The 18712-nt window shown below is 39.7% G+C and overlaps 1 protein-coding gene across 1 annotated transcript in view; it reads left to right on the top strand.

Moving 5' to 3' along the window:
• Positions 1-4090: 4090 nt before the first annotated feature.
• The window catches only part of LOC123243159 (RH-like protein), a 33159-nt gene continuing 18537 nt past the window's right edge, over positions 4091-18712 (top strand). Inside the window, exons 1-4 of the mRNA XM_044671346.1 lie at positions 4091-4235; positions 10971-11157; positions 12911-13061; positions 17500-17647. Coding sequence (XP_044527281.1) covers positions 4091-4235; positions 10971-11157; positions 12911-13061; positions 17500-17647 — 631 coding nt within the window. The remainder of the gene's footprint in view (positions 4236-10970; positions 11158-12910; positions 13062-17499; positions 17648-18712) is intronic.

Genomic DNA, 18712 nt, shown 5'->3' with positions numbered 1-18712 from the left:
GCCATAAGAAATGGTAAATATGATTAATTCAGAGAAATCTGGGAAACCTTATATGAACAGTTGCAGAGTGAAATGAACAGAACCTAGAGAACAAATTGTAGAATAATCTATAGGAAAGCAATCTTGAAAGCCTTAATAACTCTAAGAAATGCAGGGATCAATCATGACTTTAGAAAACTGATGATGAAGCATACTTCTTCCCTCTTAGAATAAAAGTGATAGAATAAAGAAGCCAAATGGGACATATTTTTAACCCTTTTCCTTCTGTCTTAGAATCCTTATTAAGTAACATTTCCAAGGCAGAAAAGTGGTAAGGGCTAAAGTAATTGAGTTTAAGTGACTTGCTTAGGTTCACACAGTTAGGAAGTGTCTGAGGTCAGATTTGAATCCAGGATCTCTCATCTTTAGGCCTGGTTCTCTATCACTGAGCCACCTAACAGCCCCAGGACATGTATTTTTTGACATGGTCAATGTAGTCATGTGTTGCTTAAGTTTACTTTTTTTTTTTAAACATCCCCCTTCACCAAAGGAAGAATTAGAAAATGAAAAATGAAAAACAAGACTCTTTCAACAAATATATAGTCCAGCAAAACAAATTTCCATGTGAATTATGTTCAAAAATAGATGCTTCATTCTCATAGCTAAGTCCATCAGCTCATTGGCAGAAGGTGGGTGGTGTGAGTCATCCTGAGTCCTCTGGACTTGTGGCTTATGATTGCATTAATCAGAGCTTTAAAGCCTTTCAGAGTTGTTTTTCTTTATAATGTTATTGTCATTGTGTAAATAACATTCTCCTAGTTTTGCTCACTTCACTACACAGTAGATGATAGAGGTCTTTTCCAAATTTCCTCTGAAACCATCCATTTCACCATTTCTTACAGTGCTATAATATTCCACTATATTCATGTGCTATAATTTGTTCAGCCATTCCCCAAGAAGTGATCATTCCCATAGTTCTCAATTTGTTGTTACTACAAGAAATGAAATTAATGTTTTTGTATAAATGGGTCCCTTTCTTTTTCCTTATCTCTTTCAGATATAGGCCTAGTAGTGGCATTACTAGGTTAAAAGATATACACAGTTTAATAACATTTTAGGACATAGTTCCAAATTGTTTTCTAGAATTACCAAATCATTTTATAGCTCCACCAATAATGTATCAGTATGCCTTGTTTTCTGGGGCCTCTTCAACATTTGTCATTTTCTTCTTTTGTCATTTTTGCCAACTAATAGGTATGAAAAAGAATTTCAGAATTGATCTTTTTCATTTTTCTAATTATTAGTAATTTAGAACATCTACTTTTTATGGTTATTGATAGCTTAGATTTTTGACATTGAAAAATACTTGCTGATATCCTTTAACCATTTACCTATTGGCGAAGGCCTCCGGACTTATAAATTTGAATTAATTCTTTCCATGTCAATTATGAGTCCTTTATCAGGGAAACTTGATACAAAGTCCCCACCTACCCCCTTTTACCCTTCTATTAATATTAAATGCATTATTGTTATTTCTCTTTATAAGTGCTTTTTATAAGTACTTTATTATTTTATACTTTTATTATTATATTACTTTATAAGTACACTTATAATATTAAGTGCATTAGATTTGTGTGTGCAAACATTTAAAATTTTTTTTATTATCAAAATTGTCCATTTGATTTGGGGGGGATCTTCTCTATAGCTTGTTTAGTTACAAACTCTTCCCCTAACCATAGATCTAAAACATTTTCTACTTGCTTCTTTTTTTAAACCCTCACCTTCCTTCTTAAAGAAGAGTGGTAAGGGTAGGCAACGGGGGTCAAGTGACTTGCCCAGGGTCACACAGCTGAGAAGTGTCTGAGGCCCATCTCTGGGCCTGGCTCTCAACCCACTGAGCTACCCAGCTGCCCCCATCTCCTTGCTTATATATAATTAGTTTATGATGTCTATTTATGTCGAAGCCAGGCATCCATTTGAAGTTTTTCTTGGTAAATGTTGCAAGTTTTTTTTTTTTTTTTTTTTGGTAAATGGTGCAAGATGTTGGTCTAGACCTGGTTTCTTTCTTCCTTCCTTCCTTCCTTTCTTTTTTAAGAATTTAAATTAATTAATTAATTAAGAATAGTTTCCCATGGTTACATGAGTCATTTTCTTTCCCTTCCCTCCTCCTATCCCCCTCCTGTAGCCAACGAGCAATTCCATTGGGTTTTACATGTGTCATTGATCAAGACCTATTTCCATATTCTAATGTTTGCAATAAAGTGATCATCTCCAATAAAGTGGATACATCTCCAATCATATCACCATCGAACCAAGTGATCAAGCACTTGTTTTTCTTCTGTGTTTCTACTCCCACAGTTCTTTCTCTGGGTACTGTACCTGGTTTCTAAACCACTACTTTTCCTAACAGTTTTTGGTCAAATAGAATCTTTTCTCTTGAGATATGTCTTCCCACCCATCTAAAGAGAAAAGATTCTATTGTTGTGGGTTTATTGAACACCATGACTTTGTGTTTGCTTGTTTGATTCCTTAGAGTTTTTTAAGTTAAATCATCTTATCAACTACAAAATCAATTATCTTGTTTTCTCTGTCTATGCTCATTTCTTCCATTTTTCTTTCTTGTACTGTTATAACTAGTATTTGTAGGACTAAATTAAATAGTAGTGGTGATCATAGGAATCTTTGCTTTATTTCAATCTCATTGGAGAGATCTCAAAGTTTTTTCTATCATATCTAATGTCTACTTTTGGTTTTAGATAGATCCTATTTAATATGTTATAGAAAGGTCCACTTATTACTATTTTTTCTACTTTTTTTAAAAATAGAAACTGGTGTTGAATTTTGTCAAAAGCTTTCTTTCCCATAGCTTCTATTGATATAATCATGTGGTTTTATTACGTATATTATTAACATGATTTAGTATATACATAGTCATCCTTATGTTGAACCAACCCTAGTCACAAGTGTATAATCTTTCTAATGTGTTGTTATAGCTTATTCACTAATGTTTTATTTAAAATGTTTATAGACTACATTTACTTGTCATAAGGAGAGTTTCTACTTGGTGGTAATTAGTGGGTAATGGTAGACCCGCAAAAAGAAAAAAGAAAAAAAAGAAAAAAGAGAGAGAAAGAGGAAGAGAAATAAAGACAGAGAAAGGAAGGAAGGAGAGAGAAAGAAAGCCGCACCAATAACACATTTTAAAAATGCACAGAAGAAAACAAAAATAAATTCAGGAGACCCACAGAGCAATTTTGTAACTACTCTAAAATTTAACGTATACTTTAAATACAAATTATGCATAACAAAAACTCATAGTTTCATATACAACCCTCTTTTTTGTTTTTTTAATACTAAAATATTTATATTTGTTGATGATTTTAAAGTTCACAATAAAATAGAAAAAAAATTCTTTCAAAGAAGACACTAATCAAGACAGACCTAGCTTCCTCCAGAGCCCAAAAGAAACTGGAACCAAAAGGACCAAAGGACCAAATAGTAAGACTATTGAAATTGGCTCCAAGTTAGATCCATGGCTTATCTTGCCCAGGATGTTGCATCTGGTGGAGTCTCCAAGAGATGTTTGGAGGACTCTACAACCATAGCTTCTCTCTTCCAAGTTATTATAGTTTCCACTCTATTTCCTCCAGGATCTACTTTGGTCTCAAAAGACACTGACATCCATTCTAGTTTGTCATCTTTTTTTAATCTTTACTTTCTCTCTTAGAATCAATAATAAGCTTTGGTTTCAAGGCAGAAGAGGGGTAAGGTCTAGGTAATTGGGCTGAAGTGACATGCCCAGGGTTACACAGCTAGGAAATGTCCGAGGCCAAATTTGAACCCAGTACATCCCTTCTCTGGGTCTGACTCTCTATCCACTGAGATACCTGGATGACTTTCTAGTTTGTCATCTTAACTCATTGGAGACAGACTCATTGGTGGCCTGAGATAACAGAGCTAAAGGAGCTCAGGGCCTCACCAGATCTCTAGCCTTATCTCCTCCACAAAATTATTGCCTTTTGAAAAAGTGAGGATAAGCAGAGGAGGAGAAGAAAGAGTTATACCTCAGAAAAGTTCCTTAGGTCTGTCCAGTGATCGACCTGGGGGCAGAATGGGCTCAAAGTACCCAAAGTCCTTCAGGATATCCCTGCCTTTATGGGCCGTGATATTGGAAATAGTTTTTATTCTGGTTTTCTTCTTTTTTACAACTTATGAAATACCTTCCAAGAAGTCTGATCTTCTGAAGACATATCCAGGTAAGTGCTGTGAGCTATGCAACTGGCTTTTGTGGGCAAACCTGGATTACTCCAGAGCCTGGGTACTCCCTCCCCAGCCTGCTTCCCCATCTCCAGCCCCATAACATCACCAGATGGATGGATGTCTGTTTTCTTCTGAAAGGTCTAAAGGGCTTAAAGGTCTCTCTTCTTTCTTTCTTCCCCCAAAGTTTATCTGAACAGTCATAGACCATGACGTAGATTCTAAAAGTTGGAAGAGACCTTGAGAGGATTGGCAGAGGAACTTGAATCACAGAATGTTGGAACTAGAAGGAACCTTGAGAGTCATTTACTTCATCCCTCAGCCTTCAAATCTTACTTCAAATCTCTCATTTTTACAAACCAAGGAGTAGCTTGATTTGTCAGAGTATAAAGTGAATTAGTAAAAATGGGACTAGATGCAGGTATCCTAAATCTTAGTTCTAAGTGTGTTCTAAGGGCCCTCCCAGCTCTGATAGCCTCTATTCTAAAGTTCCCTTCAGCTCTGACATTTCATGTTCTAAGAGACTCCCAGCTGTGGTATTCTCTGTTCTAAGATCCCTTCTAGCTCTGACATTCGGGGTTCTAAGGTCTCTCCCAGCTCTGACATTCTGGGTTCTCAGGTCTCTCCCAGCTCTGACATTCTCTGTTCTAAGGTCTCTCCCAGCTCTGACATTCCCTGTTCTAAGGTCTCTCCCGGCTCTGACATTCTCTGTTCTAAGGTCTCTCCCAGCTCTGACATTCTCTGTTCTAAGGTCTCTCCCAGCTCTGACATTCCCTGTTCTAAGGTCTCTCCCAGCTCTGACATTCCGGGTTCTAAGGGCCCTTTCAACTTACTCATCTTCCATGATGTTTTGCTCTGCATCCCTCAGCCTCAATGGTGATAACTCTATTCTCCCTCTTTTAAGAACAAATCTTTCCTGGGTGAGAAGACAATTCATTAGGAAGCTGCCACTAGGCTTTCTTAAATGAGAAAAATGAAATGACTTGCCCACTATCAAAGATAGCAGGATTTGAAAATAAGTGCTCAGACTGCAGAGCCAAAGCAGCTCCCACTGCTTGGTTGGCTGGACCCAATGACCTTCTGATGTCCATCTCAACTTTGAAATCCCAGGAACCCTACCGTGGTATTAATGACGCATCATGTTTATCTGATGGGCAGTGATTTAAGGTGCTTCTTCAATTCTTCAACTTCTGCATCTCATTTGATTCTCCCACTCTCGACCTTAGGAAGGAGGTGGAGTATCTTTACTCCCATTTAACAGAGAAGTAAACTAAGGTTCAGAGAGATGGAGAGTGAAGTGTCCATTGCTGCACAGTCAGTAAAAAGCCGAGCCAGCAAGCCAGACTGGGCTCTCTGACTTTTAATCCGGTGTTCTTTCCCCTCTCCAGCTGAGGCTCTCTGAAGCAGAGTTATTACCCAGCAAGGAATAGTCCTCCAAGTGGAAGAGCAGCAAAGTAAAGGAGACAAATAGCTACGCTTTTCTTTATTGAGATGCATTTCAGTCTTCTTCCTATATTTATCTGTTGCTTATGATAACGAAGGAGCCATTCTCTGCTCTTCGTGGAGGAAAAAACAAGATTGGATTTGGTTAAGTGTTTATACAAAAGTGATATTAATTGAATTGCTGCAGAGCTGGCGACGGGGCCCATTCTCCACCTCAGTCACGCTGGAAGGGATGAGGGATGGGGAAGCCGGGAGGGAGACCTAATTAGCCAGCATTTCCAGGGCTCAGCTGCAGGCATGCAAAGTGTTTGCAGCAGGTGGTGTGAGGGAAAGAACTGGTTTCACAGAAAATCTGTATGCTTTGCTGATTGGGCCGGGTGCCAGGGAAAGGGCACCTGGCCCCAGAGGGTGACAGGCCTAGGCACAATTAGGGCTTCTGGGCAGCCGATGAATATTTGAGATGGAAGGGATTTTAGGACCCACCATATCTGAACTCAGAATGTTTGAATTGGAAGAGGGCTGGCTTAGAACACAGAATGTTAGAATGTAGAACATCAGAACAAAGAATGTCGGCACTGGAAGGGACCTTGTTCCATAGAATATTGGAATATAGAATGTCAAAGGAGGAAAAGAGCTTAGAACACAGAATGTCAGCATTAGAAAGAAGATAGAATTTTATAATATAAAATGTTAGCACCCAGAATTTCAAAGGGGGAGGCAACCTTAAAACTTAAAAGGTGAAAATACAGAAAGTCAGGACTGAGAAGGACCCTAGAACGCAGCATTAGAGATAGAAGATGTCTTAGAACATAGAATGCCCCGTTGGAAAAGACCTTAGACCATAGAATGCTAGAACATAGCATTTTACAATATAAAATGTTGGGTGCGGAATTTCCAAAATGGAGACAACCTTATAACTTAGAAGGTTAAAATATGGGTCTGAGAGCAACCTTAGAAACACAACATTAGAGCTAGAAAGTGTCTTAAAACGTAGAATGTCAGAGGTAGAAGAGATGTTGGAAGCTAGAACACCGGAACACATAATGTTAAAATATGGAAGGTTAAAACATAAAATGTCAGAATTAACATTGACCTTAGAACATGGGAAAACAGAATTAGAACACAGTATGTCAGAATTAAAAGAGCCCTCAGGACACAGAATGAAAAGCCCTTAGAACAAAGAATGAAATAAGCTAAAAGGGATTTTAAAACATCAGACATTAGAGCTAGAAAGGAACTCGGGCCAAAAAAAAGTCAGACCTGGGGAGAACTTAGAACGCAGGATGACAGGGGGCAGCTGGGTAGCTCAGTGGATTGAGAGCCAGGCCTGGAGACAGGAGTCCTGGGTTCAAATCTGACCTCAGACACTTCCCAGCTGGGTGACCCTGGGCAAGTCACTTGACCCCCCATTGCCAACCCTTACCACTCTTCTACCTTGGAGCCAATACACAGTATTGACTTCAAGATGGAAGGTAAGGGTTAAAAAATAAAAAAAGAACATAGGATGGCATAAGAGCTAGAAGGTAGAGAATCAACTAAATGTCCTTTAAGGTCTCTTAAACCTACAAATTTGTGAACCTTTGACCTTCATTAAAAATAGAACAGGGGGCAGCTGGGTAGCTCAGTGGATGAGAGCCAGGCCTGGAGACAGGAGGTCCTAGGTTCAAATCTGGTCTCAGATACTTCCCAGCTGTGTGACCCTGGGCAAGTCACTTGACCCCCATTGCCTACCCTTACAACTCTTCTGCCTTGGAGCCAATACACAGTATTGACTCCAAGACGGAAGGTAAGGGTTTTAAAAAAAAAAAATAGAACATAAATTGCCAGAGCTAGAAAGGACGTAAGAACACAGAATGTTAGACAGGAAAGGACCTTTGGAGATCATCTTTTTTTCAATTACCTGTTTAATACATGAGAAAATTAAAGCTCAGAGAGGTAAGGGACTAACCCAAGAATAACCTGGTTATTGGCAGATCTGGGAAAGGAAACCACATGCTTTGCAGAATTCTCAGTATAGTATTTTTATTCCACTCTCAGTGGACGAGCCAGTTAGAGAAGCCAATCCCTTCTCCCACTCCCATCTGGGAAGGACAAAAGGAAGAGGGAGGGAGAAGGGGATGAGAAGTTAGGCATCACAGAAAGAATTACTACTCTATTAGATTTGGGAGAGAAGGAGAACAAGGAGGAAAACCGTCCTTGTGTACAAAGTAGGAAGCTTCATTCTGGGTATATTTTGTTGTTGTTCAGTCGTGTCAGTCCTTCCTTAATAACTTTTATATAATAATAACTTCTTAATAACTCCATTTGGGGTTTTCTTGGCAAAGATACTGGAGTGGTTTGTCATTTCCTACTCCAACTCATTTTACAGATGAGGAAACCGAGGCAAACAGGGTGAAGTGACTTGCTCAGGGTCACACAGCAAAGATACTGAAATGATTGGTCCTTCCCTTCTTAGCTCATTTTACAGAAGAGGAAACTGAGGCAACAGGGTGAAGTGACTTGCCCAGGGTCACACAGGCAGTAAAAGCCTAAGGCTGAATTTGAACTCAGGGAGATGAGTCTGACCCCAGACCCCAGTGCGCTCTGCCCACCTCTACCACCTCCTGCCAATCTAGAAATATCATTATTGTTTGGATTTAGGCATCAGGAGATCTCATTTAAATGCATGCCATTCCTGATTGGGATTGAGGCAGGGAACTTCTGGATGAGGAAACTCCTTCTGCCCAGTGTCAGTGGGCACTTTCTCTGAAGTTTATAATCTGAGCGAGTGGTCCAAAACACAGAAATTAATCAATTTGTCCAGAATCCAAAAGTGTTTTAGGTAGGATTTGAATCCAGGTCTTCTTGGTCCAGATCTACTCCTCCATCCACTCCCCGGCGGGATGCTTCATAATAAAGCTGAGGCACAGGCAGGACGGGAAGCGTTACTCAGCAAGCGAAGCCCCAGGACTAGGAAAAGAACCCCGGCGTCTGCGGCGGCGGCCCGCGCTGCTTCTGGTTCAGCGGGCTGTTGCTTCCAGACCATTATCACTCAGGAACACCTTAGAGCGGAGCCCATTATCAGCGGAACTGCCTATCTGCTGGGAAAGTAGGGCAGAGCGCTGAAGGAGGAGACCCGGACTGGGTCCAATTTAATTAAGAGAAAGAAAGCAGGAGAGAGCAGAAGCCTGTGCGGCCGCCAGGAGATGAAGAGGACCCAGGCAGCCGGGGGTGGGGGGGTGGCCAGAGGACTCAGAGGGCCCACAAGGGAGGCTGAAGAAGGCACCAGACGGACGGGGGGCGGCTGGAGGAGGGAAAAACTCCCCGCCCAGCTTCATAGAGAGGACGGATGCTCTCGGAAACCACAGAGGCCTCCACAACGGGGCTCCCACTCCCGGGCGGTACCCCCCTGCCCTCCCCATCCCCCATCCCTGATTCTGGCCCGGCACCAGACTGGGTCTGCAGTGCTGTCCGGCAGGGCACTGGGGCGTCCTTATTGGCCAAACAGCTGAGAGCAGGGACAGCTGGGGAAGCCGATAAGGCTCTTCTCCAGCCAGGGCGCCTTCCTCATGGTCCTCCCCAGAATTGCTCCTGGAACTCCTCCACCTCTTGCTTATTCACCAGAATTTACGTGAACCTCTAAGAAGAGGTTCCTCTCCAGATTTATTTCTTCCCCCTTTCAATTTTTGCACCCTGGAGGTCCAGGGTTCTAATGTAACCTCAGACTCTTCCTCAATGTGTGACCCTGGGCAAGTCACTTAACCCCCACTGCCTAGCTCTTACCATTCTTCTGCTTTGGAATGAATACACAATATCAATTCTAAAACAGAAGATGAGGATTTAAAAATTAATTTAAATAAATTTAAACTAAAAATATAAATTTATGTTTATTCAGAATAAACATACATTTATATTTACATTATTACATAATACAAATATACAAATATATTACAAATATCTAAACTTATTTATATTATTATATATGTTATAAATATAAACATATTTATAAGTATGTTTTATATAATGTATTTATATATTATAATATATTTATAGTATATAATATGGCTATAATCTATAAAATAATTTAATGTAATATAAATATATGATATATTTATAATCATATAAATATATTTTAAATATAAGTAATATTTTAAATGTATTTAAAATATACTATAATAATAAAATATATTTAAAAATATATGTAATTTAAAATATATATATAAAAACCATAGCATATGGAATATTAGTTCTAATTAGGGACCTTAGAACATTGAATGTCAGAGCTGGAAGGAGTCTTGGAATATAAAAACTAGACGGGGCAGCTGGGTAGTTCAGTGGATTGAGAGCCAGGCCTAGATATGGGAGGTCCTAGGTTCAAATCTGACCTCAGACATTTCCTAGCTGTGTGACCCTGGGCAAGTCACTTGACCCCCATTNTCTAGAACATATATTTATTATATAGAAATTATATGTGTATTTATATGTTTATTATATAGAAATTTCATATTTAAATGCTTATCATATAGAACTTATATATGTAGTCATATGTTTATTATCTAGAACTTATATAGAAATTATATATGTATTTATATGTTTATCTAGAACATATATTTATTATATAGAAATTATATGTGTATTTATATGCTTATTATATAGAAATTACATATTTAAATGTGTATCATATAGAACTTACATATGTAGTCATATGTTTATTATCTAGAACTTATATAGAAATTCTATATGTACTTATATGTTTATCTAGAACATATATTTATTATATAGAAATTATATGTGTATTTATGTTTATTATATAGAAATTACATATTTAAATGTTTATCATATAGAACTTAAATATGTAGTCATATGTTTATTATCTAGAACTTATATAGAAATTCTATATGCATTTATGTTTATTATCTAGAACTTATATAGAACTTATATATGTATTTATATGTTTATTATCTAGAACTTATACATTTATTATATAGAAATTATATATTTATATTTTATAAAAATAATATATAAACATTTTTATATATTTTAGATATATTTATTTTATTTTAATTAATTTTTAAAATTCTTCAATCTAATTAATTGATTAATCGGACCCTTTCCAGTGACATTTTGATCTGGTTCAGTTGGGCCTCCAGGGTTGGGGCAGTGGTTTGGCACCTCTGACTTAGATGAGCGTGTCTCTGGGTATGAGGGAGGGATCGAGGAGGGGGCAGGTGAGAAAGGATGAACCAGGTAGATTCCCTCCATTGGACCTCCTTCCTCTCCCTTGTCTATCTTCCCCCTCCAACACCGAGCAGCCTTCCAGGATATCAATGTCATGCTGGTGCTGGGCTTGGCCTTCCTCAAGGCCTCCTTGTGGAGATACACGTGGAGCAGTGTGGCCTTCAACCTCTTCACCCTGGCCCTTGGGGTGCAGTGGGCCGTCATCCTGGATGGCTTCCTCTTCTATTTATCCAGATGGAGGTTTGCCATCAACATTCACAGGTACCTGCTCTGGGCCCGCCGGGGATGCTCGCTCGTGCCCCTGGCACGGTCGGGTGGGACTGGGAGGTTCAGGCTCAGCTCAGCCACCATCAAACACTTCTTGTGTTCTTCTGATCCAGAACTGCCCCAATACTCAGTACCATCCTAGCCTCGTTGAGTGTCATTTCTAGAGCTCATAAGTAGGGTTTGTGAATCCCATGATGGATAGAAGGTTAGACTTGAATTCAGGAGGATCTGAGTTTGAATCCTCATTATTTTTATTTTTATTTTATTCATTTATTTTTATTAATTACTAGCTCTGTGACCCTAGGCAAGTCACTTAGCCTCTGTCTGGCTCAGTTTTCTAATATGTAATTTAGGGATGATAATAACAACACTTACCCCACAGGAATACTGTGAGAATCAAATGAAATGATGTATTTAAACTGCTTTGCAAACCTTAAAAAGATATATAAATGCAAGCAGTTATGATAGTTGGATGAAACTTAACTTAAAGTTTTGTACTGGCTGCAAATCCTTTATCCCATGGCAGCTGGGCTTCCCATGCCTATGGGATAACAGAAGGTTATCAAGGGAAGCTATTTGGCAAATAGCTATATTCTATTATCAAAATACTTTAAAGAACAAACAAACAAACTCTGATGTAATCATGGAAAAATATTCTAAAGGAAAAATCAAGGGGCAAAAAATGACCCTCTGAAATTAGATTCAGTTAATGAAGTTAAAACATTATCGAAGAAAAATTAATGGTCTTAACTGATTTCTTATGTGCATACATGTCATAAATTCTAAGAGTTATCTCCTTTCATAATAAATAGATTTTGGGAAAGTTTGCTTGTACAGTTATGTCTGACTCTTTGCAACTCCTTGTGGGTTTTATTTTGTTTTGTTTTTTAAACCCTTACCTTCTGTCTTAGATTCTAAGGCAGAAGAGTGGTAAAGGCTAGGCAATGGGGGTCAAGTGACTTACCCAGGGTCACACAGCTAGGAAGTATCTGAAGTCACATTTGAACCCAGAACCTCCCATCTCTGGGCCTGACTCTCAATCCACTGAGCCACCCAGCTGCCCCCATTGTGGGGTTTTCTTGGGCAGTGATACTGGAGTAGTTTGCCATGTCCTTCCCTAGCTCATTTGACAGATGAGGAAACTGAGACAAACAGGGTGAAGTGACTTGCCCTGAGTCATATAGCAAAGATGCTGGAGTGGTTTGCCATTTCCTTCTCCAGCTTATTTTACAAATGAGGAAGCTGAGGCAAATAGGGTTAAATGACTTGACTAGAATTGTCAAGTATTAGTTCTAAAACAGAAAAGCAGAAAGGGCTAGGCAGTGGGGGTTAAGTGACTTGCCCAGGGTCACACAGTTAGGAAGTGTCTGAGGCTAAATTTGAATCCAGGGCCTTCTAAATCCAGGCCTGGCTCTCAACCCACTGAGCCCCCTGGCTACCTTGAAGATAAGTGTTCTTGACTCAAGACATGGCGATTTATCCAATTCCCCATCTAGCTACCTACCATGGGAAAGTTGCTGAAAAGCCAAGGAGCATGGGGACCGTAAAAAAGGTTGGGAACCCCTGAAATTCGGAACATTTTCAAAGCAACAGATGGGTGAGTGTAGGTGACTGTAGAAGAACAGACTACTCCATAGTGGCTAGGAATGAGGGCGGCGGAGCTGAGATGGGGCGTCCTTTGTCTCATGGTTTGTCTTCCCATCTGACCTTTGGCTCCAACTCAATCCTTACTCTTTCTTTTCCTCAGAATCATAAAGGGTACCATGAGTACTATGACTGTCCTCATCTCGTCAGGGGCCACCCTAGGGAAAATCAACTTGGTCCAACTGATAGTAATGACCTTGCTGGAAGTAACAGCATTCCAAGGAACCAAGAAGCTCATGCAAGAACTCCTTAAGGTATGGCACTGAATCCCAGAGAGTGGGAGCTAAAAAGTACTTTAAGGATTTCCTCTCTAATTTTAAAGATGAGGAAATGGAGGCCCCAAGAAGAGAAAAGAAGTAGTGTGGCACAGTGGAGAAAGCACTGAACCTGGAAGTCAGTGGAGCCCCCCGTTTTTAGATCCTGCTTCCTAAACTTCCTTTGTGTGTGACCAGAGACGAGTCACTGGACCTCTCTGAGCATCAGTTTCCTCATCTGTAAAATAAGGATAATAATTCCTCTGGAATATTTACTTTATGGGGTTGGTATGAGTCTCAAATGAAATGATAAAGTACTTTGTAAACCTTAAAATGACATACTAAATATCAGCTAAATAATTATTATCAAGCAATTTGACCAAGTTAGTTACAGAATTGGTATTATTCAGCTTAGTTTAAACAAACTTTTTTAAAATGCCAATCATGTTCTAGGCACTGTGCTAGGTATTGGAGATAATACAAAGACAAGAACGAAACAGTCCCTTCCTTCAAGAAGGTCACATTCTGCAGCAGAACCTAGCATCTTTCACAACATTCTTTATAGGGTACCAGGCTTTCTCTATTGGCTAACTTGCTGATCTATTAGGGGAATTTATTTATACATAGAGCTGAATGATTTCCAATACCTTCATTCTCATCTATCATACGAATCATTTTGGTATAGTAGAAAAAAACACCCATTTGGCAGACCTAGATTCTAATCTGTCACTAACTCATATGTTCTTGGATCAGTCACTTCCTTTTCTTGGAATCTTAGTTTCCTCATCTGTATAATAAGGTCCTTGGGCTAAGTTCCAACATTCTATGTTTTGAAATCTTTCTAAGTTTCCTTCTAGCCTGAACACTTTGCGTTCTAAGGTTCCTTCCAGCACTAACACATTCTGTTCCAGTATTCTATGTCCTAGTTTATGTCCAGCTCTGATACTCTGTTTCTAACATTTTGTTCTGAGGTTCCTCCCAACACCAACACTTTCTGTTCTAGCATTCTATCTTCTAAGTTTTTATTGTTGTGATTAAAATTAAGGTAAACTGGGGCACAAAGTTCTGAGCACATTCAATTTCTTGGTGAGGCTAGCAGTTATCTAGGTCCTTACCTAGGAGAGTAGATGGATCATTTTTAGAATTGAAAGGAGAGGCTTCCAAAAGCTAGAAGGCAGCATCCTAGATGGGGAAAGCAATGTGATTGATTACAGAATCTAGAGCATCATAGGCATAGGAAGCAATAAGATTGGCTAGGAATTGGGAATACTGAGCAAGCATCTTTTCACTATGGAAGGCTTATTGATGGTGTCCACCTGCATGTCTAGTTAGTGTCACAGTGAGAACAGACCAGACTTTCTTGAAGGACTGCCAATGTTGCAGAGATAACAGACTAGGTTCCCTGGCATCCACCTGCATCCTTCAAGGATAATACATTTCCTTGACCCAAGAAGAGAACAGTGATTAGCAGGAAAATTGAACATCTAAACTTAACTCAGAGACAAAGAGTGATTTACAGGAAAGTTGAACTTTTAGACTTAGAGACAAATGAAATGCAAATTAGGTCATTGCACAAAATATTGGTACCGACACAAAGTGAAATCAGTTACAGAATAGAGTTCATCTGATTTTCTCCATTTTCATTGTTCAATATTCTATGTTTCTAGTATCTGATGTTCTAGGGTTCTTTCTAGCTCTAATGCTTTCTGTTGTAGTATTTGATGTCCTAGGGTTCCTATTAGCTCTAATTTTCTATCTTTTAAGATCACTTCAAATTCTGACATTCTATGAAATTTAAAAGGTTTCATTAACCCAATTTTGAAATTGAAAATGAGCAAGGTAACTGGCTTTAGTAAATGAAAAAATTACCTATGTTTTATTTCTACAGCATGGGAAGTCAAATGGCAGAACTAAAAACTGAGGGAGAAAGGATTGAAGAAGCAGAGAAAGGGGGACTAGGAAGGGAAGAGGAAGAAATAATTAAGAGGGACTCTCCTTGAAGGGGAACAGATATATAGACTAGTACAGGGATGGCATGCCAGACCCATGGAGTCAGGAAGTGTCATCTTTGTGAGTTCAAAGCCAGCCTTAACACTTACTAGATGTATGACCCTAGAAAAGTCACTTAACCCTGTTGACCTCAGTTTCCTTGTCTGTAAAATGAGCTGGAAAAGAAAATGGCAAACCATTCCAGTATCTCTGCAAAGAAAACCCCATATTGGATCATGAAGAATCAGACATAACTGAAACAACTGAACAAGGATGAAGAAAAAGACATAGATAAAAAGATAGGAAAAGGATTAAAATAATAATTATATAATGTTTTAAAGCTTATGAAGCACTTTCATATTGACCTCAAAACAAAACACCCCTGTGAGGCAAGTGCTGTAAGTCTTACTATCATTTTATAGGTGAGGAAGTGGGCTCAGAGAGATTAAGAGATTTTTCTATGGACACATGGTCTGTGTCAGAGATGGGATTTGAACTCAGGTCTCCCAACACTAAGCTTAATTCTACCCTGTTTTACCGTGCTGCAGAAAAGTAGAAAAGAGCTATGCAAAACCAAAAAAAAAAGAAGAAAAGAAAAGAGATGGATTCTGAGGTTAGTCACGCCACATGCTACTCTTTGATTTCTTTTGGGGGAGGTCCATACAGGTGAAAGATATAAAGTCTGTTATTAACATTGTTAGCACTTTATGGTTTGCAAATACTTAAATTATTTCTAATCTGTGTGATTACAGGCATGTCAGAATCCTACCAACTTCATTTCCTTTATCTGTAAAATGAGGTAATCATAACTGAGGTCCCTGATCAGTTGGGGTTCACAATAGTCCCAAGAGTAGAGACCTCAATTATTATTATCATCATCCCATTTTGCAGGTAAAGAAACTGAGGTCCAGCATGATTTGAGACATGCTCATGGTCCCATGAATGAGAAACATCTGAAACAAGATTAAAAATAAAGTCTCCCTGACTCAAAGGTTAGGGTTCTAATGCCTGCCACACACCTGTACTAGCTTGTGTTCTTCTGGAATTTGACAGTTTCCAAAATGTTTTCCTCTTAACAATTCTATCAGGGAGGGAGTAAAAATGAGATTGCTAGCTCCATTGTGTTATAGAGAAAGTATAGATTAAGCTTAAGGTAGCAAAGAGCAGACTTTGCCTGGCAAGTTGGCAGGAACTTGAAAATTCCAAACTTGGAATCCTGGCAGAGAGGACACTTTCACACAGAGACTCTGCATTTGGCAGTTGTTGGCAGTTGCAAACTGGGTAAGCAATTGTCTGGTAAGCCTGTGTGTGGTGTTTGGGATCTCAGGACTTTAGAGCTGTGCCTTGGATATTGAATACAAGATCTTCTATCAAGACTGTGAAGGTGCAGGTTGAGAAAGGATTTTTCTGTGTTGGTGGACATACACAGAAAATCCCATCTCCCTCCCAATTGGATTATCTTGCTGGTTAACCTTTGTTCCTGAGACAAGCTGAGACATCTAGATAACAGCCAAAGGACACCTTCAAGAGATACCCTTAACCCTGACCAGCCAGCTCTTGCCCTAGGCTGTCTGCTATAGTTTTAGTGATTAGCCATCTCCAATCCTCAATTCCCTGTCAGTTTCCTTTTAGATATAAGTGGTAGTTTCTCCTACTTCCTTTCACTCCTTGTCCTAGTTTTGTTAATAAAACCATGTTATACAGACCTTCCTTGTATCTTCTCCTTTCCCAGATACCTTTATTGACAACAAGAACCCACAGTGAAGTAAAGCTGTTTCCTTGGTTTTGTTCATCTATCTGTTATCCAGTTATTCCCCAGCTTAGTATGTGTTATCTGTATGTATTTCCCTTTAGTTAGTTAACTCTCCACTTCACCCCACTTGATTGAGGGACTAATTTACCCTCCCCTCCCCAGCATAACATCCAGCATAATAATTGTACAGAGTGGGAAATAGAGAGGGAGAGGGGGCAGTTTCATACCGCTGGTTAGTAGGCTGGAAATTTGAATGCTGGTCTTCTGATGTCCAGGATGGTATTCTTTATACTTAATAGCATTTCTTCAGCTGCTCTTTATCCATAAAGCCCAGTTCAACAATTCAAATAAGAGAACCATGAACCAAGAGAGAAATAGTTCCTTATGTCAAAAGGGCGGCACCATAGGAATGGAGGAGAGGAAGAAATTGAGGTGAGAGTAAGAGGCTCAGGACCACCACTCCTGGAACTGGGAGGTCCTGGCTTCAAATATGGTCTCAGATCCTTCCTGACTGTGTGACCCTGGACAAGTCACTTAACCCCCATTGTCTAGCTCTTACCTCTCTTCTGCCTTGGAACCAATACACAGTATTGATTTTAAGATGGAAAGTAAGTGTTTAAAAAACAAAAACAATTGACCAAAAAGGCCAGATACTTACCAGCCTGGTCTCTAAGAATGTCCTGGATTGAATTGCAGGTGGATGAACACCAGAGCCTGATGCAAATCCATATATTTGGAGCCTACTTTGGCGTGGCTGCAGCCTGGTACCTCTCAGAGTCAGAGTCGAATACGGCTAAGGAGAAGGAAAAGAGAGCTGTGGCTTCCAATCTGTTTACCGCTCTGGGTAAGGGGAAGGCTGTGGGTGGCCTCCATTCTGGGCTTTAATGTAGTTGGTAAAATCCTGCATAAAAAAATATCTCACTCCCTACAGTTAATGTGGCCAAGCCATTCTTTTTGGATGAGCATTGACCAATAGGGGCACAAGCCCTGTGATGCACATACATCTGGGAAGGACCACAATTAAGTCCTTAGTTACCACTGATGCTTCATAACTATTTAGGAGGGAGGATCCTGAGTTCCCCAGAGCCCACAGGCCAAAGGTGCTGGGGGCGGGGGGGAATGTCAGATTTGGAAGAGATCTTAGAAAATAATGTCAGAGCTGGGAGAGCCTCTAGAACAGAGAATGTCAGAGCTGGGAGAGAACTTAGAATAGAGAATGTCAGAGCTGGGAGAGACCTTAGAACAGAGAATGTCAGAGCTGGGAAGGATCTTAGAACACAGGCTATCAGAGCTGGAATGACACTTAGAACCCCAAATGTCAGAATTGGGAGAAACCTTAGAACACAGAATGCCAGAACTGGGAGGGAACTAGAGCATAGAATATTAGAGCTGAAAGAACCCTTGGCACCCAGAATGTCAGAGCTAAGAGGTCCCTGATTTCAAGAAGTTTACTTTCTTAGGGTAATAGGTAGAAGTTGCAGACAGGGAGATTTCAGTTCAACATAAAGATCATTCCCGATGAGTCCAGTTGTCCAAATCTGGGACAATCCCCCTTAAGAGGTAGTGAATTAACTATCTACCACTGAAGGTCTTCAGATGGAGACTGGGTGAACATTTATTGGGCATATTGTAATGGGGATTCTTGTTTGGACACTGGTTGGACTAGAAGCCCTCTGATGTCATTTCTATCTCAGAGACTCTATGATCTTAAGATTCTATGATGAGGCAGCTGAGTGCCTCAGTGGATTGAGAGCCAAGCCTGGAGACAAGAGATCCTGGGTTCAAATGTGACCTCAGACACTTTCTAGCTGTGTGACCCTGGGCCAGTCACTTAACCCCAGTTTCCTAACTGATACTAAGACAGAAGGTAAAGGGTTTAAAAACAAAATTAAAAAGCATCAGTTTGCTC

This window comes from Gracilinanus agilis, chromosome 3 (genome assembly GCF_016433145.1).
Source record: "Gracilinanus agilis isolate LMUSP501 chromosome 3, AgileGrace, whole genome shotgun sequence".
NCBI classification, from domain to species: domain Eukaryota; kingdom Metazoa; phylum Chordata; class Mammalia; order Didelphimorphia; family Didelphidae; genus Gracilinanus; species Gracilinanus agilis.
Note: the sequence above shows the minus strand (reverse complement) of the source record. Positions and strands in the feature narration are given on the sequence as shown.